This window comes from Leptonychotes weddellii, chromosome 10 (assembly GCF_054177405.1).
Source record: "Leptonychotes weddellii isolate Sample4059 chromosome 10, ASM5417740v2, whole genome shotgun sequence".
NCBI lineage: Eukaryota > Metazoa > Chordata > Mammalia > Carnivora > Phocidae > Leptonychotes > Leptonychotes weddellii.
The window spans coordinates 52,437,310-52,461,078 of NC_138378.1; the positions used below are offsets into that span (position 1 = coordinate 52,437,310).

Below are 23,769 nucleotides of genomic sequence, written 5' to 3' on the forward strand. Positions count from 1 at the left end.
GGGCATCTATGTATACAGATACAGTGCAGTCTCTCAGAACTAGAACAAAGAATCAAAGGGCACCTTGATCCCTTCTACTGGTCAGCAGCCTGAGGGCCGGTCTACACTGCTCGTGTGCCTGACTTTCTGCTACATCATGGGCTCTAGACCTTTGATCAGTGGACTTCTGAATTCTAAGCAAATTCTTCCACCATCTTTGAGAATTGAAGTGTAATTTCTTTCATTACTCGATAGAATGAATAAAGAAAAATGAGTAAGGATAGAGAAGATTTGTACAATGCTATCAACCTAGTGATACAAAATCTTAAGAGGCTGTTTAGGAGGTAACTGTCCAAAGTGGTGGATATTGTTTTTATTTTTATGACCTCTTTCTAGAGACTATCTTATGGGCTGTTGACTAATTCAACCTTTTTAAAAAATTGGATTATAATTGACATACAATATTATGTTAGTTTCAGATGTACAAGATAGCAATTTAGTATTTTTATATATTTTAAAATGATCACCATGATAGGTCTAGTTACCATCTGTCACCATACAAAGTTGTTACAATATTATTGACCATATCCCTATGCTGTACATTACATCTCCATGACTTATTTTATAACTGGAAGTTTGTACCTCCTAATCACCTTCACGTGTTTAACCCCACCCCCACCAATTCTCCATATCTATGATCTGTTTTTATTCTGTTTGTAAATTTGTTTTGTTTTTTAGATTCCACATATAAGTGAAATTATATTGTATTTGTCTTTGTCTGGCTTATTTACTATAGGTCCTCCTGTGTTATCACAAATGGCAAGATTTCATTCTTTTTTATAGCTAAATGATATTCCACTTTGTAGATCACATTTTGTCCATTTATCTATCAGTGGGCACTTGAGTTGCTTCCATATCTTGCCTATTGTAAATAATGCTGCATTGAACATTGGGATACATAGTATCTTTTCGAATTAGTGCTTTGGTTTTCTTAGATAAATACCCAGAAGTGGAGCTGCTGGACCGTATGGTAGCTGTATTTTAATTTTTTGTGGACCCTCTGTACTGTTCTCCACAGGAGGCTGCACCTATTTATTTGCCCACCAAGAGTACACAAGGGTTTCCTTTTCTCCACATTCTTGCCAACGCTTGTTATTTCTTGTCTTTTTGATACTAGCTGTTCTGACTGGTTTGAGGTAGTATTTCATTGCTGTTTTGAGATGCATTTCCCTGATAATTGTGATAGGGAGCATCTTTTCACGTGCCAGTGTGTGTGTGTGTGTGTGTGTGTCTTCTTTGGAAAAAATGTCTACTCAGGTCTTCTGCCCATTTTTAAATCAGGTTGTTGAGGTTTTTGTTACTGAGTTGTACCACTTCTTCATATATTTTGGGTAGCAACCATTCCAAATATCTCCTCCCATTCAGTAGGTTGCTTTTTCATTGTGTTGATGGTTTCCTTTGCTGTGCAAAAACTCTTTGTTTGATATAGTTCCATTTGTTTTTGCTTTTGTTTCCTTTGTCTGAGGAGACCTATCAAAAAAACATTTCTGAGAATTATGTCCCAGGGTTCACTGCCTATTTTTTCTAGGAGTTTTATGGTTTCATCTCTTAAGTCTTGAGTGCATTCTGAGTTAATTTTTTGGTATGGTGGAAGATAGTGGTCCAGTTTTATTCCTTTGCATGTGACTGTGCAGCTTTCCCAACACAACTGATCAAAGAAACTGTCTTTACTCCTTTGTATGTTCTTGTCTCTTTGTTGTAGATTGAATGACCGTTTAAGGGTGGGTTTATTTCTGGCCTCTCTTCTGTTCCATTGACCTATTTGTTTTTTTCTATCAGTACCATACTGTTCTGATTACTGTAGCTTTGGAGTATAGTTTGAAATCAGGATCATGTTACCTCCAACTTTGTTCTTCTTTCTTCTTTCTCAAAATTGCTCTGGCTGTTTGGGGTCTTCTGTGGTTACATACAAATTTTAGGATTATTTGTTGTAGGTCTGAGAAAAATGCCATTGGTATTTTGATAGGGATTGCATTGAAATCTGTAGACTGTTTTGAAAATAGTATGGACACTAACAATTCTTCCAGTCCATGCTCGTGGTTATCTTTCCATTTGTTTGTGTTGTCTTCAATTTCTTCCATCAGTATCTTAGAGTTTTCAGAGTACAGATCTTTTACCACCTTAGTTAAATTTATCCCTAGGTATTTTATTCTTTTTGATGCAATTATAAATAGGATGACTTTCTTAAAATTTTTTCTGATAGTTCATTATTAGTGAAGAGAAACACAACAGATTTCAAATTGTTGTTTTGTTTCTCTTCATTTCAGTTGTTTCAAAATTGTTAACTCTGTGTCCTGCAACTTTACTGAATTTATGTTCCATGAAAAGAATGGGCATTCTGCTGGTTTGGGATGGAGCATTCTGTAGTCTGTCTCACCAGAACTGGTCCAGTGCAGCAATATGATCTAAGCATTTCTGTTCAGCATTCCATTGATCATGTATTCCCAATTTGTACTTATATAAAATATTCGCAGATTACACATATATGCTATTAATAGCATATTATACTCCCTAAAATATATAAAAAATAGAAAATTGGATTTTACATTTAACTTTTCTAATCCTCATTTTTGTAATTTACCTATTTAAAATCATAGTTATGCTGCCATCATCTCAATCAGTTTTAGAACGTTTTCATCACCTCAAAAAACAACTCTGTTCCCCTTAACCATCATCCATTAATACCCTGCACCCATTAATACGCATTAATACCCTTCTCCCGCAGCCCTAGGCAACGACTAATCTATTTTCTGTTTGTATGGATTGTTCCGTTTTGGATATTTTATGCAAACACAGTCATACAATATGTGGACACACATTTGTAACTGGCTTTTTTCACTTAGCGTCATGTTCATCAGGGTTCATCCCTGTTGCAGTATGTATTAATAATATCTTAGTTTTAATATAAAAATATTTAACTTTAACCACGAGGAACACTTGGTTCTCCAGGAAAAAATGTTCCTTCTTTTTCTATGTATGTCCACTTTCCTTCCTACCTATCCCAAGCATACCATTCACATACCCTCTAGAATACACACATCTCAGTCTTATATTCACAGATACATTCCCAGAATTGGGTGATAATACTGCCTCTTAAAAAGTCTCCACATGCGGGGCGCCTGGGTGGCTCAGATGGTTAAGCGTCTGCCTTTGGCTCAGGTCATGATCCCAGGATCCTGGGATCGAGTCCCACATCGGGCTCCCTGCTCCTTGGGAGCCTGCTTCTCTCTCTCTCTCTCTCTCTCTCCCTCTCTGTCTCTCATGAATAAATAAATAAAATCTTTAAAAAAAAAAAAAAAAGTCTCCACATGGGGAAAAAAAAAAAAAAGTCTCCCCATGCCTTTAAAAAAGGTTTCAGGAAAAAGTGCTCTCAATTTAAAGCAAGCCAGCCCCAGGATCTCATATCCTGCCTATCTTACTGTCAACAGGGATGGGTGAGGGGGAGGCAAGGAGAGGCCCTATGGAGAGGAGGACTGGCCTGGCTCTTTCTGTGCCATGTAGGCATTTAGCTTTCTTCAGAGGCTTCCCAGAACAGGCCCCTTAGCTGATACCAGAAAGGATGGATTCTCTCGTAGAAAAGTGACACCAGTTATAGTCATTTAAGCAAATCTTTTGCTAGTTATGTCAATTAGCATGCAAAAATAAGATTACCTATGATATTAGATAATATTAGATATGCTTCACTTGAGTTCCATACTTTTTACTACACATTACACAATAAATCTACATTTGCATCCACTTAATCATCTTGGCCCACCTCTTGGACAGCCTTTTGGGGAGAGGGAGCTGGTCTTGTTCATCTCTGTATTCCTTTTTCCTTGGCTAGCCCATCACTGGCCCTAAGTAAACGCTTACCATATTGAATTTCAGGTTGTTGCTTAAACGTTAAAATTTATATAAACCAATTGTGTTCATATTCTCCAAACTTATAGCTGATGAGTGGTAAGATACTCATTAGTTAAACATGTCAGTGAGTAATTTACTGAAAGAGGTATGACTGACTAATGTTTGGGTTTGCGTAGGGCAAGTACAGAGGGTTTGGAGTTGTGTGCTGGTTGTATCTCCATAGTTAAGAGTTTGAAGGATGTGGTCTTACTGTCTCATTCCTAAGTCTTTAAATTTAATAAGAAAAATAGGAATCACTTTCAATTAACAGACATTAAAATACTTTTCCAGAAAATCTTCTATACAACCATTTTTATAGCTTAATAGTTTTGTAAGTTCCAGGGTTAAGCTTTATCTTTTTGTTTTGGTTTGTTTTCAAGTATTAAGTGTTTTGGCAGTCTTTATATCCTAGATCATATTTTATGTATATCATTGATTCCTTTTGACAGTTGAGCATTTTAATATAAGCCGCAAAGGTATTTAAAATTGGTAGGGAGTATTAGATTTCTATTTGTATATAATTTATTGACTGAGTGATTGATTGTGAGAGAGAGACTGCATGAGTGGTGGGAAGGGGCAGAAGGAGAGGAAGACAGAGAATCCCAAGCAGGCTCCACGCTCAGTGCAGAGCCCAAAGCAGGGCTTGATCCCAGGACCCTGAGATCTTCACCTGAGCCAAAATGAAGAGTCAGATAGTTGACTGAGCCACCGATGCACCCCTATTTGTATATAATTTAAAAATACACAGGTCTGATAAGCATTTATTTCTAACTCTGGGTAAAGTGCTTTTGACTCGGGTTCTCATTATCAGCCTAATAATAATGATGATAATGCAGACAATAACAGCTTTTTATTACATGGTTTTATCATTAAGTGTCATAGTCTCAAAGGTATTGTTTCCTCCTGCCTTTTATTTTTTTTAATAGGATAGGAAAGGAAGGCTCACAGAAGTCACTTACTTTCACTTAATATACAGGCCAAGTAGCTACAGAGACAAATCTGAACCTAAGTTTTATGATTGCAAGTGGAGAAATCTTTCTCTGTAGCATGCTGCATCTGTTATTTATTCACTACTTATAGTTCAGATGTTTCAGAAGAAGTAGAAATAATTTCTGTACTCAGTTTTTTCTACTGAATCAGAGACCATTGAAAGTAATAAAAACTGACATCTGCTTATTGAATTAGTAAAAACTCCATGATGTAGCGCAATAAAGTAGAATACAGAAATGCAAATCCATAAGTTGTCTGAAAATTGAATGTAATGCTTTCATTGAATGTTGTAATTATTTATTTGAATTCATTATTAAAAGTTAAAAAGAAATTTAAAAACATTAATGTATGTGTAATTTTTTTCTTTCCCAGACAGATAGTGATTATGTACACAGCGTTGTAGCCAACCTGGAGAAAGAGTAAGTTCTTAATTATGAAAATGATAATATTTTAGTCACTGTTACTACTGGCTTTTTGCTAAAAGAAAATGCCTTTTTTTTTTAGTTCATTTCTCTGTGGAGCTTAGTCTTCATTGGGTCACTATCATTGGTCTTTTACCTTGTCATAAAGTAGGTGCATATATGGTTTTCTGGATAAATTGGTGTATTTCAATATAGAAAAGATTTGAATGTCACACATATGTAACTGTCAAATAAATTATTGATCTTGAAGACCATAGAGAGGGTCGTATGAGATTACTTATGTCTTTCACCCTCAGTCAACCAAGAAAAAAACTTTCTGCTGTCAGGATAGGTAGTCTTGTAGTTGTTTGAAACCTCAGTGCTAGACTATGGCTAAATCGGTTCTATTCTGCAAAGATTGAGTAACAATTTACTGTGAGCAAGGCACACAGTAAGTGTGGAAAGCTGAGTAAGTGGAAAGCTTAGTAAGTTTCAGATATGATTAGTTTTTATAATACTGCCTTCATAGTTTTAATATTAAGTGCTATAAAAACTAGTCATTAATAAGGGTTTCTTCATTGACTTTTACCTGTTTTGCCCCAAAGATGTATCTTTTACTTAAAAAGACCGAAAGAAGCAACAATTATTGGTCAACTCTAGATTTAAAATAATGTGGTTCTTACTTTGTCTATCAAAATGCAAAAACCAGAAATTTAAAAAAATATATGAAGAGTTCAGAACTAAATTGTGCATTTGTTCGTTTTTTTTTTTTCCTCAAGTGCTCAATTTCTTGGCAGCCCTTTATATATAAGCACAATTTAGTATAGATTCCTCAAATACAGGAGCAGGGCAGTAATTATTGGCCCCTGCTCCCCTAGACTGCATGGGTAGGTCTGTGGGGCTTATGTTGTGATTTTGTCGATTCTCTTCTTCCTCAACGTGTAGGAACACCAAGCCCAGAAAAAGTCCAACTAAGCATGAACAACATTTGTGTGAAGGCAGGTAGTTGCACAAGGATTTTGTGGAGATTTCAAAAACTAAGTGAGGGAGAATGCAAATGTGGAAGGAAGTACGTTTGAGTTAGTCAAGCTGATTACAAAAACTTTATAACAGGTTTTCTCAACCTTGGCACTATTGACATTTGAGGCTAGATAATTCTTTGTTGTGAGGACCGCTCCCTGCGTTGTAGGAGAGAGAGCAACCTCCCTGGTGTCTTCCCACTAAGGTCATTAGTACTGCCAACAGTTAGGACAACCAGATTCCTCCAGACATTGCTCAAAGTATGAGATAGACACACACATTCACTGGCTTGTTTTTCTTCAATTCTCTATTTTCTGTGATACCTTCATTTACTTTTTTAAAATTCTGATACTTTTTAGGAATATAATCCGTGCAGTTGGCTTAGGATTTCTATGCTTCTCTAAGGATAGTAGCATTTTTTACACTGCTTTTAAAGCATTCTTAAAAAAAACAAAAACAAAAAACACCCTTTGTGTTACTGGAAAAATTTGTATTTTCTGGCAAATAAAATCAATGATGAGCGACTTCCATGAGCACACAGTGATCCTAACAGTATGCCTTACTGATGTGTTTTATGTTAAGAACAATAAGTTGAGCACTGAGATAAAGAAAATCCCACAGAACTTAAATTAACTCAGCTAACCTTTCTTATGGTAGATTTTCTAAAGAAATCAGTTCTGGCTTGGTGGAAATAATATCCCCGCCTGAAAGCTATTATCCTGACCTGACAAACTTAAAGGAGACATTTGGAGACTCCAAAGAAAGAGTAAGGTGAGCCTGTGTTGTTTAAGACCACCCACCCTTGTGAGTATGATATGTAGCAAATGTTTAGCATGTAATAAGTATTTACTGAAATGTAGCACATTTGAGGGTTTAGCTAATTTGTGAGAGCTAATGAATTTTTGGTTATTTGATTGGAAATTATGTGCAGTTTCTAATGAGAGGTTGAATTTGGTATGCACAATAACTTTTTAAAGATTTTATTTTAGAGAGAGAGCACACACAAGCAGGGGGAGTGGTAGAGGGAGAGGGAGAGGGAGAAGCAGGCTCCCCACTGAGCAGGGAGACCAATGCAGGGGCTCAATCCCAGGACCCCAGGATCGTGACCTGAGCTGAAGGCAGACATTTAACCACTGAGCCACCCAGGCACCCCGATCAATAACTTTTATAACTGCTGTTCTGTGGGGTTCTGACTTAAGAATATAGTCATAATAATTCAAAAGCTAGTTCAGATAGAAACCTCATATCTGTATGCAAAGTAAATGAGAACTGATTCAGTGGAAGTGATAACAATATTACTGTTTTGCAGATTTATATCGTAATAATGTAAAAATCCAGTTGGGATTTATTTGTCTCTAAATCTCTAAAATTGAAGGACTGGAAAACTTTTATTGTGTTGTTATTAAAAACAATGTAATCTAAGAGATATTCATTAGTTTTGGATTTTATGTCACAAGAAAAAAGGAAAAAATAGTGTTTTGGGAAGAGATTATATTTCTTGAGTTGTTAATTTGTCTGAAAGACAGATATATCCATGTAATTGGTTGTCTCTCAATAAATATAATTTTAGTTTTAAAAAATTTAGGAATGGTTCCAGTAAATTCTAGGTGGACTCATTAAATTCAGAACAACTTATAAGGTATATTCTGGAGAAGTTTACTTAGTATGATTTAAACCTTTTATTGTTGTTGTTGTTTTTAAAAACTATTACAACCACTTCTCTTATTCAACATTAGTCTGTTTCTATAGGCTACCAGGAATTCCCTGAAAGGACTTAATATTGTAAACTTTAATGTGTTTTGGGTTTTTTAAGCATTCAGTACAATATTTATTAATTTCTGCCTTCATGCAAAGCAGTGACCCCCAAAGTATAGTTTTTGGAGCACAATTTCCCGGAGACATTAAGATGTTACATTTGAAAAAAGGGCCTTCAGTCAAAGGAGTTTGGAAAATATTAGACTAAAAAGTTTTTTATTCAACAAATGCATTTACTGTTGTATGTTTCAGTGCCTCTAATATACGAATATGTCTCCAGAAGGGGAATATATGTGCTTCCCAAAATTACTTGAAGGACTCCTTTTTTCCTCAGGACATCTTGATGATTAGTGTTTTGATAAAGGTTTCATTAGAGAAAAGTGAATTCTCTTTCGTGCTCTCCTACATGGGTGTATCCTGTGTTTATGTATATAGATACACATGTATCTATGGGTTGACAGATATTTTGTATATATGTATTGTCTACGGTGTATATGTAATGTATGTATATGTATTATAAAATATAACTTGCAGTATGCATTATAAAATATTTACATTTAATCTTGTTTTGCTCAATTTGAGTCTGATTCCTAACTCATTTTTGAAAATTATTTCAGATGGAGAACAAAGCAAAACCTAGATTATTGTTTTCTAATGATGTATGCTCAGGAAAAGGGAATATATTACATTCAGGTAAGTGTGGTTTGTCCTTTAATGTTTTTTCACACTTTTAAGGAAAAAGTAGTATCCAGAGTATATGTTCATTAAAACAGGAAGTTTTGAAAGTGTAAGCCCTCTAAGATATATACAGTATATCAGAGAGCAGAAGAGTCTGTCATAGTCCCTGGTAATGTGGGCTCTGCTCTTCCATTCTCTGGTTTAGCACAAACACTAGATTTCCACTCAATGGTGTGACAGTGGGCAGGTCACTCGTCTCTTTCCTCTTCTCCCATCCCTCCATCTTTGCTCTCATTCTCCCTCTCTCCACTGTTAAAAAGAACTAAGGCTTAATTACTTGGCAAATTTTAAAGAAGGATTTTCTGATAGTTTTTTGGGTGGTCTTACAGTAAGATAGTTGTTGTTTTTTTTTTTTAATGCTATAGTACATGTACATTTATACTGAAGATAATAAAACTGACGTTTAGCTCTAATGGCCCAGCTTTTAGCAGCATGGCTCAAAGAATAAGTCTGTAATGATGTGGCTTTTAAGTTAGCCAGGTAGGCAACAACTTAAATAATTGTAGGAGGCTCTTATTTCTTCCAAATCTCATTCTCCTTAGTGACTTAAGCTTAAATTTTACAATTGGAATTTCATTTCTTTAACCAAAGGTCTTTATTCCTTGTTCAAAATGCACATACCACTGAGTGATGTAGCACACTGAGCCTGTCAGTTGTTTATTTATTTATTTATTAGTATAAAAAGTTTATTAGATCTTTCCCTGGAAGGGGTTTTGATGAGAGTGGCAAGAAGAGGCTCTGGGTCCCTGAATCAGAAAGGAAATAAATGGTTTTACAGCTGCTAGGAGGGGTTTGAGAGGGAAGGAAAGAAGGAGAAGCTTGCTATCCCCTGGGAGGGCAGTCTCACTGAGCACAGACTTTGTCTCCTTTGACATTTTATCTTGGGCCACCTGCATTCAAAGGTGCAGGCACCCTTTTGTGGTTCTCAGGTTGAGAAATGTTAATGATGATAGGGTCAGAATATAACATTGTATATAACAGTGTACAAGAGTTGGGAGCATAAAAACATGGTATCCTTTAATTAGTACATTTCCTTTAAATGTCTTAGAGAAGTCTTACTTAGATTTCAAGATAATAGCTTCAAAACATTTTATCTCATGTGTCCCATATTATCGTAGCTGTACCTTTGCTGTTTGTTCTAGGGCCTCTATATATTTACACGATGGTCAAGAACTTTATAGAGAGAATTTAAAAGTGTAGTCACATTGCTTTTAAAATTTGTTTTAAATTTCTCTCTAAGCATAGAATTAATAGAATCTTAAAGCACTTTTTGTGTGTGTGGATTATAGGAAACATAAGGGTTTAGAAAATTAAGGAAAGGATGGGGTTAAGAAAGAGGTTGGAGGGGGCGCCTGGGTGGCTCAGTTGATTAAGCGTCTGCCTTCCATCGGTGCAGGTCGTGATGCCAGGGTCCTGGGATTGAGTCCTTGCTCAGCAGGGAGTCTGCTTCTCCCCTGCCTGCCACTCCCCCTGCTTGTGCTTGCTCTCCCACTCTCTCTTAAAATCTTAAAAAAAAAAAGGATGAATATAACTTCAGTTAAGCAGGGTGTGTGTATGTGGTGTTATAACCACAGTAGCTATGAACTGACACTTACCACACACTTAACATATGTTGTACATTGTTCTTTCCAACTTAGGCTTTACACATACTTACTCATTTAATACAGCTTTTTGCAAGAACAAGATCATACTGTCCGTACTGTCTCATAGCCTGTTTTACTGTCATTTCACATATGGTAGACACCTTTACAAGCCAGTAATTACAGGTAGGAATACTTTTTAATCACTTATTGAACTATCATTATTCAGATATCATAATGACCTTATTGTTGGTCATTGAGATTGTTCCCAACTTTTCACTTGTGTCACAGATGAATCCAATGAACATCCCTAAAATTACCCAATTTTCTCAAAAATTATGCCTCTGAAAAGAGGGAGTTGCTTCATATTGAAGTCTTCACATAATTTCATATTATATAGAATTCTCTCATTGAGTTCATTATGATCTATAAAGTGGGAAGAATGCATTAGCCTGAAAAGTCCTCAGCTTAATATCGATTTTGAATGTTTGTGAAGGATAGAGATCACCCAGCAAAATGAGGGGAGAATTAGTGTGAAGAAGCAAAGGGATTTAATACAGACTTGATAATTATGCGAGGCGTGTGACTTCGTGGTTGCACATGCTGGGGGTATCCTACCCAGGACTTTGGGAGAGTGCTTTTAAAAAGGCAGCTGAGTCAGAGGTTACTCTCTGGTCAGCACAGGCATAGCCCTAAAGGAGGGGAAAAAAAAAAAAAAAAAAAAAAAGCCACCTGTCCTAGTGTTACATTTATGGCTTGGAATGAAGTTTCCTGTGACAGAATCTCACACTTCCATAAAGTGCTATATCACTGCTGACTTGGAACTGAAGTGTCTTCTGGAATGCTGTTGGGTGATTCAGGCACTTCCTGGGTGGCACTGTGTAATTCCTACCAAATCGCATCACAAGGCCCATTATATCTGGTTGCCCCACTTACAGTGATGCCAACATTAATCAGTGGGCTTGGTGGTGTCAGCCCCATCTGTCCTTTATAAAGCTCCCCAGCAGCCACTCCCCCTGTGATTTCCGAAATCATCGATTATTGTTCCCCAGATAAGTTATTTCCTTAGAGGTGGCCAAGTGACCATTTTCTAATTCTGTAATTTGTAACGTTCTTATAAGCTGAGTTCTTGTGTAAAGAACTTTCGCTCCTCTCTATTTGATTACCTTAAAAAACAGTTCACCAAGGAAAGGCAGAATAAATGCCTATTCTTTCTCTTCATTAATTTTTAAAGTTGGTACCCTAGAAGTCTCCAGTGATGGCCATTTAAAAAACATTGTTATGAACTCAAGGACTTTAAAAATATATTCGATTTGCCTTAGTCCTTGCAGTCATTATTCACATTGATGCTCACATTGGTACATCATAAACCAGTGGGAATCTCTTCAAATTGGCTCTTGTGGGGTACCTGGGTGGCTCAGTCGGTTAAGCATCTGCCTTCAGCTCAGGTCATGATCCCAGGGTCCTGGGATTGAGCCCCTGTATCGGGTTCCTAACTCAGTGGGGAGCCTGCTTCTCCCACTCCCTCCGCCTGCCACTCCCCCTGCTAGTGCTTTGTCTCTCTCACTCTCTCTCTCTCTCAAATAAATAACATCTTTAAAAAAAAAAACTGGTTCTTGTATTCCTTCCATGACAGTCCAGTAATCTTTGATCACTACTTTGCTGACTGGCACAAGATTTGCACATTTCCTGTTTCAGATCTAGAATCAGTCATTTCTGTAAGGAGTCCTGTTGTGTTTGGAGGCAAATAGTATTTAAGACCACAATCTGGGTGCGTGAGATGCTCATTGCTCTTATGGTGTCTTTGTTTCTTGGGCTTATTTCTCAGGGAGGAAAACTACAAGCTCATATTGATATTCCCAAATCAAATGAAGATTTTAGGGCTTGGTTCTTAAAAACATTATCCTTTTAACATAATTCTTTTATTCTACAGTATGTCTGAAATAGTTTCAGAATAATAATACCGTTATCACTACTAACTGTTAAACTGCTGAATGCTATTTAAATTTTCTTTGTCCTTTTTTTCCTCCCTTAGAATATATCCTACTATGGATATATAGTCAAAATTCTGTGTTTGAAAGCCACTGGAAGAAATTCTTTATACTGTGTGACCATGCCGCCAAATTGATATGAAACTTGGTTTAATTGTTTCATTTCATATCCAGTTTTTAGGACTTTTTATCCTTTTTAGTTATTAAAAAAATTTCAAAATCAAAACCTTACATAAAATAAGATAGACAGAAATCTCACTTTTATTCACATTCCCATCCTGTTTTCTCCCTTCCCCATGGGTAACCACCATTGGTTTTTTCTTTCTTTTTTTAAGATTTTATTTGAGAGAGTGAGAGCGTGAGCCTGGGGTGGGGGGTGTGCAGCAGGAGGATAAGGAGAAGCAGACTCCCCGTTGAGCAGGGAGCCCAATGCAGGGCTCAATCCCAGGACCCCGAGATCATGACCTGAGCCGAAGGCAGATGCTTAACTGACTGAGCCACCCAGGCACCCCTAGTTTTTTACTTCTTTTTGTACTTCAAAAAAATTTAAGCAAAAAAATATATAAAGTATTTCATGTATAATATTCCAAGATATAATATTCATTTTCTGATAGCACATTTACATACTGTAAAAACAGTATTTTGCATCTTGTTTTTTAGCTTCCCTCTGTAAACTAGTGATCACTAGTGAGAGGTAAGAGTTGTTAAAGACCGGCTCTTGCCATGACAAAATACCTATGTCAGAGAAACACATATGCTCCCTAAAAAAAACCTGTACACGAGGGTTCCTATCTTTATTCGTGCTAGCCAAAATCTGGAAACAAGCCAGATGTTCTTCAGCAGGTGACACACTCTACCATGGAATATGGAATAATGAAAAGAAACAAACTATTGATGCACACCACATCTTGGATCTTAGGGACTATGGGGACTTTAAAATCCAATCTTGAAAGGTTATGTACTGTTTGATTCCATTTATATGGCATTTTTGAAATGACGAAATTGTAGAAATGAGAACAGACTGTTGGTTACCAGATGCTGGAAGAGGGAAAGGGAGGACATGGCTATTGATCTAAGGGATAGCGGTAGCACAAGAATCCTCATGATGGAATTGTTCTCTCTCCCAAAAATTACATGGAACTACACACACACACACACCCCTACACATACCTGAATGCTGTAAGACTAGTGAAATTTAATAAGGTCAGTGAATTAAATGGTCAGTCAATTGTGGTGCCGTTATACTGGAGGATGTTAGATTGGGGGAAACTGGGTGAAAGGTACTCGGGATCTCTGTCTTCTTTCTTAGGGCCACATAGGAATCTAGAGTTACCTTAAGTTTTTTTAAAAGTGAAGTTGCTTCTATACAGAAATCTGTTGCATTTCTATACACTTATAACAAAGTAGCAGGAAAAGGAATTGAGAAAACAATCGGTTTACAGTTGCACCAAAAAAGAATAAAATACCTAGGAATAAACTCTAACCAAGGAGATGAAAACCTGTACTCTGAAAACTGTAAGACAGTGATGAAAGAACCTAAAGACACAAACAAATGGAAAGATATTCCATGCTCATAAAGTGGAAGAATTAATATTGTTAAAATGTCCATACAAGCCAAAGCAACCTACAGATTCAGTGCAGTCCCAATCAAATACCAACAACGTTTTTCCCAGAACTCGAACAAATAATACTAAAATTTGTATGGAACCACAAAAGACCCTGAGTAGCCGAAGCAGTCTTGAGAAAGAACAACAAAGCTGGAGGTAACACAATCCTAGATTTCAAGATACACTAGACCACAGAGCTGAAAGAATAAAAACAGTACTGTACAAGCACAAAACTAGACACACAGATCAGTGGAACAGACTAGAGAGCCCAGAAATAAAAATGAAGTTGTTTGATGAGATAGATGTGAGACTGGAACAAAGCAGTTTTCCTAATTGAATGTAAAAATTTGAATTGGTAACCAAAATCAGTGTACTAAGTTTTAAACAGGCATTTGAATATTTCAACTACATCTCTATACATTTAAATAGTCCAAACTTGTTTTTGCAGTTACTTATTGGAAAAATTGGAACTGCCTGATATTAGGGATCATCTTTCCTTTGGGCATAGACAGTGTTTAGGTTTGAGTGTGGGCCCCTCTTCTTTCATAAAGGAAAGCTAGATGTCAGTGTAGTTCTGAGCTTTGTCTAGTTTCCCTTCCAGCTTCCCTAAAGCTCTGAAGGCATATAACATGTCTTTTCTGTTCACCAATATATTCTCTAGGGTTAGTATAGTGTCTGGAACACAATAGCAGCTCAATAAATATTTGGTGAGTCAGTATCCTGTCTTTCCAGATACTCCTGCTGTTTCTTCATGGGTAGGAAGAAGAAAGCTTGTGGGATTTAAATACATGAAAAATCTAAATATCAAAATAAGTGAAAATTACTTAGCAGGTAACTAGAAGCGATAACATGAAGTTAAGAAAAGGAAAAAAATTTTTAGGATATTAAAATCACCTTGTGACTTGAAAATTTTATAAGAGGAGATTCTAGGGAGGAAGTCTTTGCATACACTTATGATCCCTGATCTTTGTCAGCTCCCAATTGAATTGGTAAAAATTCCAAGCATAAATAACACATGATGCTGACTGAGCATATGGGATTAACTGGCACTCTGAATCGCCAGTTTCTTAAGTAGTTTGAAGATATCATTTGTTTGTTTATATTTTTTAAAAGATTTGTTTATTTTAGAGAGAGGGAGAGAGAGCAGGGGGATGGGCAGAGGAAGAGGGACGGAGACTCCCAAGCAGACTCCCAGCTAAGCGCAGAGCCTGATGTGGGGCTCGATCTCATAATCCTGAGATCGTGACCTGAGCCGAAATTAAGAGTCAGACACTTAATCAGCTCAGCCACCTAGGTGCCCCTGAAGATATCTTTTAAAATTTCAAAAGTGAGCTTTCAGGAATCTGTCCTACAGAAATGAAAAGCACTAATATGTAAATATAAGCATATTTATTACATCATTGTTTGTATTGACAAAAATGAGAAGCTGGATGTATGCCTACAATCAGGGAAGAGTTGAATGAATTGTTTTACATTGATATCATGGAATATTATACACCTAATAAATATTTATTAACCTGGAAAGATATTCATGATGTATTAAGAGAAAAAAAAGACTGTGATAAGAAGCTCCTTTATTTATAAAAATGTAAATGTGGATGGGAACCTTAAGTACATATGGGTCTTTTTGTGCTGATGGTCATATAGAAAGTGTCAAATGGATGCGCACCCAACTTTTAACATTGGTTACCTCAACTGGCAGCCTGGAGGGCAGAGAAAGAAAGCTGTTGGCTTTTTGACTTAGTACATGTATTATGTAAAAATAAAAAAAAAATATTAAAGGCTTACAAAAATTCTTTTCCTTTGAAAAGTAAAAAGGAGAGTGTGAAATCATGCTGGGCACTATGAAAGGGCTGAAAGAGTATTCATGGAGTGGGACTGTGATTTCCCACAGTAAGGGAGTGGTTCAGGTGACCTGCTATGTGACTCTCCCATTTTATTTTCCTCATTTTCTTTTAATAAAATTTATTTTGGTATTTTCACCTTTTTTGACCATTTTTTTCTTGATTTGCATTATAAAAGTGTGCTTGAGTTTTCTTATAATAATGTCCTTTTATCTGAATCTTTTCATCTTTCTGATTTATTAATCTGATTGTTCAACTTTCTTTAGCTTGAAGATGATATTATTGTCAAACAGAATTACTTTAACACTATAAAAAATTTTGCACTTCAACTTTCTTCTGAGGAATGGATGATACTAGAGTTCTCCCAGCTGGGCTTCATTGGTAAGAAAAGTGTCAGATTTACCTACTTTTCAGAAATAACTGTGACTCTTGGAATCTTAAATTAGTTTCTTTTACCTTAAAATTGCCTTTTTTCCCTCTGGAAATGGATTGCTTTTGAGGAAATTTATAACTTCTACATATGAAATGATGAAAGTCACCCCAGAATAATATTTGGATACTTCTAGGATTGCAGTACTTACTGTGGAGTACGCGCACATAGCCAGCTATGGTCCTGAGCATATCTGATTTCTTTACTGACCCCTCCAGTTGCTCTTTTATGGCCCAGTGCTTTTGCAGGATCAGGGTTCTTTTAAAAAGAGTGCCACAATAAATGTTTTCTAGTATGAGTTTCTGGTGTTTGGTGTAGTCCTTGAAGTTCCTGTTCAGTGATTAATTCCTATTCATTTGTTGCTTTCATAGACTAGGCAAGGTGCTCATTTAAAAATTTTTTTCCACTAAAATCCCTAAATTCTGCAATTAAGGAGAACATGTTGAAAGTTGAAGAATTGCAGGAAGTTTACAGGTTTTAAAAAACACCCAGAGGATCACATTTAACTTCCTGTAGTACTTTAAAACCTTAAGTATTAGAGGCTGGGCCTTTGACCTTGTTGGGGATCTCAAAACTTAATTTAAGAGTCAAAAACCATCTTTACTTGTGAAGGTTTCGTTGACGACAGCATTAGACTTTGTTTTTTGCATGTATTGATTTGGTTAAATTTTTTTTTTTTTTTTTTTTTTTACCTAAACCTAAAGGAACCTAAAGTTCTTTTTTTTTTTTTTTTAAATGGGAGGAATTTTAATAAGACATGAAGGAAACAAATCTCTGACTTGGTTCTTGAATCCTTTGAGCCAGTAGCTGTGTGATAGATTTTATAATGGAGAAAGTCAGGAGTTTAGTAGTTCTGTGTATACCCAGGTGACAACTCAGAATGTTTAGCTGAAGCAAGTTTGTTTGCTTTTGATAAGACAAGTGGGGGAAGTTATTCCTAATGACTTTTATTTGAAAGCACAAGCTTTTATGTTTTTGTTGTATAGATCTCATTTATTTAAGCCATTTTGTTGCTTGGTTTCTTTATAACAGCTATTGACTGAGAATGTTTTTTTCAGGTAAAATGTTTCAAGCACCAGACCTCACTCTGATTGTGGAATTCATATTTATGTTCTATAAGGAGAAACCCATTGATTGGCTCTTGGACCATATACTCTGGGTAAAAGTCTGCAACCCTGAAAAAGATGCAGTAAGTTGATTTCTTGTGAGGGTGGATGTAGGAGTGCTGACACTCCTCCGGCCCGTCATTTTATTCATGTTCACTCCATGACCTCTCTTGGGGCTACGTGCTCAGGGCTCATGATGATTCATATATATACGTTAGAAATGCCACCTTAGGCTGGGATGGAGAGGGCTTGTTTTGGTCTGCCCTGTATCTGTTAGAGATGATAGAGTCTTTCCCCTTCCTGACACACAGGTGGTACAAGGAGATCTAATTAAAGGTTAGCTGTCAGGTGCATGCAAACCCTTTGATCTCACTACAGGGCCCTTGCTCACTACAGTGTGTCCTTTTGCTCTATAAAATCTGTGGACTAAGGTCCAGACCTTGCTGAGAATAACTGCATGGTTGGATCATCATCCCACCCAATTCCACCCCTCCTCCCAACACACACACACACACACACACACACACACACACACACACACACACACACACCCACCCACCCACCCACCCACCCACCCACCATCAGTTACCTTGAATAAAACTCTGTGCTTTCTCAGTTTGAGGGATACTTTACTGTCCCTCCCCTACCTTCTAACGGGAAGAGCCTTCTTTTCTGTATCTCGTGAAAGTGACTTTCAGGGAGCCAGATTTTGTAAATGAACAGTTAAATAGCTGAATGAAAACAGTGTTTTCACTTAACATTTGAAGTGCTTGCTTTCTTGAACTGACAGAAAGTTCCTAAATTAGAGGGACTTTTAAATAACAGTGGAGGGGCACCTAGGTGGCCCAGTCGTTAAGCGTCTGCCTTCGGCTCAGGTCACGGTCCCAGGGTCCTGGGATCGAGCCCCGCATCGGGCTCCCTGCTCCGCGGGAAGCCCGCTTCTCCCTCTCCCACTCCTCCTGCTTGTGTTCCCTCTCTCGCTGTGTCTCTCTCTGTCAAATAAATAAAATCTTTAAAAAAAAAAAAAAAACAGTGGAAAATCCTGTAAATCAGTGAAGTCCACCTTTCTTTAAATTGCTGATAAATGTTAGCTGTGTCTTCAGGCTCTGGTATTTCGTTACTGTGGGCTATCGATGTTCTATCTGTCCTGGGGGTGGGGGTTATTTCAGCTTTCTTCATACTCTCTGTCATCTTTCTTTTTTCAAATCCTTTGGGGACACTATCAGGCCCCAACATATCTGGAAATAAGGACTAAAATAGAAGTAATATTTTATACCAAAACAATGGCAAGTCAAAAAGTACTTTTTAGTATATTACTTGTAAGAAACCAGTGATCATACTAATATGCTGACCTTTGGGGTGATGGTAGCAGGTAAGTAAGCAAATGATGATTTTTTTCTTATGTTATTTCCATAGAAATCTTGTTGTAAAAAGTAATTAGATATGTTTTTCTTGTCCAATTTGAATTGTGCCTCTGGAAAAAAGTATTTATTTTGTGTAAGCATAAATGTGAATACACATTCTTAAAAATAAGTTGTTTTCGACATGTGGTAACAGGAACTCTTTATTATGGGAATGTGTCTTTATAGGGATGACTTAACTCTAACAAACAATTAATTTGACTTCATGACTTATTGTATTATCTAGAATAGTTTGATCATCCTACCTGCCAATTAGTTTTTAGGATACTGCCTTCTGATGTTTGGAAGCTATTGTTACATTCTTTTTTGTTTGTTTTTTTGTTTTTAAAACACTTTCTTAGAGCAAATCATGGAACATAGCCAAATAGCAAAGTAGCTACTTTCCAACAATAACTGAACATATAAATTGATTTGAACAATTCATTTTTATGATGTAAGTCCTGGCCTGTATTTTCTTTGTGATTTATGGGAATTTTTATTGTAGGACATGGGAAAATTCATGTGATCTTTACACTCCTACCGTATATTTGCATTCAGTTGGTCCTGTGCAGTATTTTATCTCCTATAGGGTTAGGTTCTAAAATGAGTCTGGGGGGGTGAGAATTTCTGATAGTAAAAAATAAAACCATTTAAATCATCTATAAATTTTAGCACACAGCCCTTTGGCCAGTTTGACCTACCTATCCTGTCACTGCTCCTTAGGCCATGTTTTTCTGTGGCCCATAATTCTTCAGTTGCTTCCCCTAGGATGTCAGGGAAGCTGTCACCACATACTTGCTGGCCCCCAGAACAATATCTCTTTGACAGTGGTCTGGAAAACCCCTCTGAGCATCACACATTCTTCCACAGGTTTCTCAACCCACTTTGACTCCTCAGACACCCGTGTGTCCATGGCTTATTGAGAGGGCTCAGTCTCAGGCACTGTTCATTCTCTTCTTCCTCTCCGTCCCCCAGCTTCCCTTCCCCCGCATCCCTTGCTCTGCTCCTTTACTCTCCCTTCCTTCCTTTCCCTCGCCTTCCACTTGAGGAGTTCGATTTGTGTAAATAGAATATGTTCTATTACCTCTACTCTAGTGTTAGTAATAACAGTAATGAAGTAAAACCTCTTGAGAAAAATTAAGCATTTTAGTACCCAGAAAATTATTGGAGGCCTTTCCAAGTGGAAATGTCTTACAAATAAAGATACACGAGTATGTCTTTTCAGTACGTTCTTGGCCTACTACTTGTAAAAGTCATTGAAAATGAGAAGAGTTGGTAAAAGCCTGACAGGATAGCTGGGGCTGTCTTGAAGTACCAAGTTCACACACAGGGAGGGCCCTGCTGGCATTATGGGTTCCCTACACCAGGACCAAGCGTGAGGACAGGTTGTAATCTGAAGTCTAGGCCGGGAGGCACTTCATGTGGAAGTACGAGTCTCCCGTATTCAACTGGAGTTGAATTGTGGAACTTGAGATACCATGTACTTGCTTATGGTCGACCTGTTGCCTTGCATTTTCAGATTACTTTAATGCAACAAAATGTGCCTTTTATTATTTGCAAATTCTTCATTATATTATCCGATTAAAGATATTCTGTATATTTGAACCAAACCTCTAGTCTGTAGTGTGTGCATTTTAAAAGTCGAATGTACATTTTGACATATCCTGAAGATGGTTGAAATTAAATCTTCTCTTAGTTGTGCTTATTGTAAATTTCCATATCTGTTTATCTAGTAGATAGCAAATCTCTTAATGTCTTAAAGAAGACCCTAAAAATTATGACTTGGAATTATGAGATGAAGTTGGATTTTCTTTCCAATATTCTTTAAAAGGACTTCTGGAAGGGGCACCTGGGTGGCCCAGTCGGTCAAGCGTCCGACTCTTGGTTTCAGCTCAGGTCATGATCTCAGGGATGGAACCTCACATCATCTTGGTGCGGGGCGTGGAGCCTGCTTAAGATTCTCTCTCTCCCTCTCCCCACCACCACTCTGTCTTTAAAAAGAAAGAAATTAATAAAAGACTTCTGGTTTTTCTGTTGAGGACAAGATTTCACTTTGACACTAATGTGATTTTTTTTTTCAATATTTAGAAACATTGTGATAGACAGAAAGCAAATCTACGAATTCGCTTCAGACCTTCCCTTTTCCAACATGTTGGTCTGCATTCTTCTCTATCAGGAAAAATTCAGAAACTCACGGTTGGTGATTTAATTTTATTTTTCTCATGCACATACAGTTTGTTATTTACTATATAGTCATTGCTCTTCTTCTTCAGTATAAATAAACTATGGTGTTTAACAGCATACTTGTCTCTCCTCCTAGGATAAAGATTACATGAAACCATTACTTCTTAAAATCCATGTAAACCCACCTGCAGAGATATCTACTTCTTTGAAGGTCTACCAAGGACATACACTGGAGAAAACTTACATGGGGGAGGATTTCTTTTGGGCTATCACCCCAGTAGCCGGAGACTATATCTTGTTCAAATTTGATAAGCCAGTCAATGTAGAAAGGTTGGTGACTGTTGAAATCTATTTGGTCTTGCAATTTTACACCTCTTATTCGTAGTGTGATTTATGATGGATTTTTTTTGTGTATATAACAGATGTGAGGAGACAGTGGGTCCCAAATGTTAGGTTATAAAATACATTTCCTGGGCACCTGGGTGGCTCAGTCGGTTAAGCGACTGCCTTCGGCTCGGGTCATGATCCTGGATTCCCTGGATCGAGTCCCGCATCGGGCTCCCTGCTCGGCAGGGAGTCTGCTTCTCCCTCTGACCCTCCCCCCTCTCATGTGCTCTCTCTCATTCTCTCTCTCAAATAAATAAATAAAATCTTTAAAAAAAAAAATACATTTCCTACAACTCGGTAGTAAAATGGGTATGTTGTTTTCAGATATGATATCAGCCCTTAGCATGTTTGATAAATTCTGTTGGTATTGTTGAACATATATTTAGTATAGTTTTTTTAGTACTTTTAGGTAGAACTCTCCCTCAAAATATAAAATTAGTTTTCATGTCCTTATTCTAGAATATCCCTTGGGATTTGACTGAGAGCTAGTCAGTTACCTAGAAAATTGGCTGAAATGATAAATTTGACAGACTGTGACCATCCCTAGTCAGTGATTTCACAAATGCTGGCTTGCTTTTAGGCCGCCGTGGAAGAATTTATAACCCTTTTGTGTTTTTTAGAATTGATGTTCATTGTACAGAATTTAGGACTCTTTTCTCCCTGTTTTTTTTTTTAAGATTTTATTTATTTATTTGTCAGAGACAGAGCACAAGTAGGGAGAGAGGCAGGCAGAGGGAGAAGCAGGCTCCCCGCTGAGCAAGGAGCCCGATGTGGGACTCGATCCCAGGACCCCGAGATCATGACCTGAGCCGAAGGCAGACGCTTAACCAACTGAGCCACCCAGGTGTCCCATTTCTCCCTGTTTTTTAACAGTCATGATTCCTCCAACCTTTCCTCAGTTTGGGGTGTCTTCCCCAGACTACACCGTCTGGGGTACACTTAAATGTAATCCCCGAACGGGCTACTCTGTAGCCTGTGGCACATTGTGTTATGTGTTCCCGTGTGAGGGCCATCCAGTTTTTAGAACCCACCAAAAATCATTTGGAATAATTCTACTTAAGGTTTTCAGCAACAATGCATGGTTAACATGTTATTAATTTTATTCTCTAAACTGATTCTAAAGAGGAATTTAAGTGTGTAAAAATGTTTTGGGCAATGGGAATATGACTGGAAAAACCTAAAAATACTTTTGCATAATATTTTGCATTTATGAGTATATAATATTTTGTTATTTAATGTTCATTTTTATACCAGATAGTGTGATATTCAGCACTTTGAGGTAGTATTTACCACACTTAAAAGAGTCATCATAGGGGTGCCTAGGTGGCTCAGTCGGTTGAGTGTCTGACTCCTGATCTCAGCTCAGGTATTGATCTCAGGGTCATGGGTTCGGGCCCCGTGTTGGGCTCCATGCTGGGTGTGGAGCCTACATGAAAAAAAAGACTCATCATAAATATCTGAAATGGGGTTAATATCCAAAATATATAAAGAATTTACACAACTCAGCACCAAAAAAGCAAATGATTTGATTAAAAAAATGGGGCAGAGGACCTAAATGGACATTTTTCCAAAGATGACATACAGAGGCCCAACAGATGAATGAAAAGATGGCTCAGCATCAGTAAGCATCAGGGAGATGCAAGTCAAAGCAATGAGATATCACCTTATACCAGTTAGAATGGCTAAAATCAGAAGGACAAGAAATAACAAGTGTTGGTGAGGATGTGGAGAAAGGGCACCCCTCACACACTGCTGGTGGGAATGTAAATTGGTGCAGCCACTGTGGAAAACAGTGTGGAGGTTCCTCAAAAAATTAAAAATGGAACTACAATATGATCCAATTATTGCACTGCTGGGTATTTATCCAAAGCAAAGGAAGACACTCGTTCAAAAAGATACTTGCAGCTCTATGTTTACTGCAGCATTATTTACAGTAGCCAAGATAGGGGGGCAACCCAAGTGTCCATCAGTAGACAAATGGATAAGGAAAATGTGGTATATGTACCCACAAGGGACTATTACACACCCAGATAAAGGATGAGATCCTGCCGTTTGTGACAACATGGATGGACCAAGAGGGTATTAAGCTAAGTGAACTAAGTCAGCCTGAGAAAGACAGATACCATATAATTCCACTCAGGAATCTTAAAACAACCCACAAGTAAAAGAGCCAAGATGTCCATCGACAGATGAATGGATAAAGAAGATGTGGTATATATATACAATGGAATATTCTGCAGCCATCAAAAGGAAGGAGATCTTCATTTGCAACGATGTGGATGGAACTGGAGGGTATTATGCTGAGCGAAATAAGTCAATCAGAGAAAGACATGTATCATATGACCTCACTGATATGAGGAATTCTTAATCTCAGGAAACAAACTGAGGGTTGCTGGAGTGGTGGGGGGTGGG

At 37.4% G+C, this 23,769-nt stretch overlaps 1 protein-coding gene across 1 annotated transcript in view; it reads left to right on the plus strand.

Annotated features, from left to right (window-relative positions):
• MGAT4A (alpha-1,3-mannosyl-glycoprotein 4-beta-N-acetylglucosaminyltransferase A) overlaps nucleotides 1-23,769 on the plus strand; it is a 91,280-nt gene that overhangs the window by 59,913 nt on the left and 7,598 nt on the right. The window contains exons 9-16 of the mRNA XM_081832303.1: nucleotides 5,287-5,333; nucleotides 6,993-7,106; nucleotides 8,708-8,783; nucleotides 16,117-16,231; nucleotides 17,339-17,469; nucleotides 20,875-20,982; nucleotides 21,107-21,351; nucleotides 21,978-21,991. Coding sequence (XP_081688429.1) covers nucleotides 5,287-5,333; nucleotides 6,993-7,106; nucleotides 8,708-8,783; nucleotides 16,117-16,231; nucleotides 17,339-17,469; nucleotides 20,875-20,982; nucleotides 21,107-21,351; nucleotides 21,978-21,991 — 850 coding nt within the window. The remainder of the gene's footprint in view (nucleotides 1-5,286; nucleotides 5,334-6,992; nucleotides 7,107-8,707; nucleotides 8,784-16,116; nucleotides 16,232-17,338; nucleotides 17,470-20,874; nucleotides 20,983-21,106; nucleotides 21,352-21,977; nucleotides 21,992-23,769) is intronic.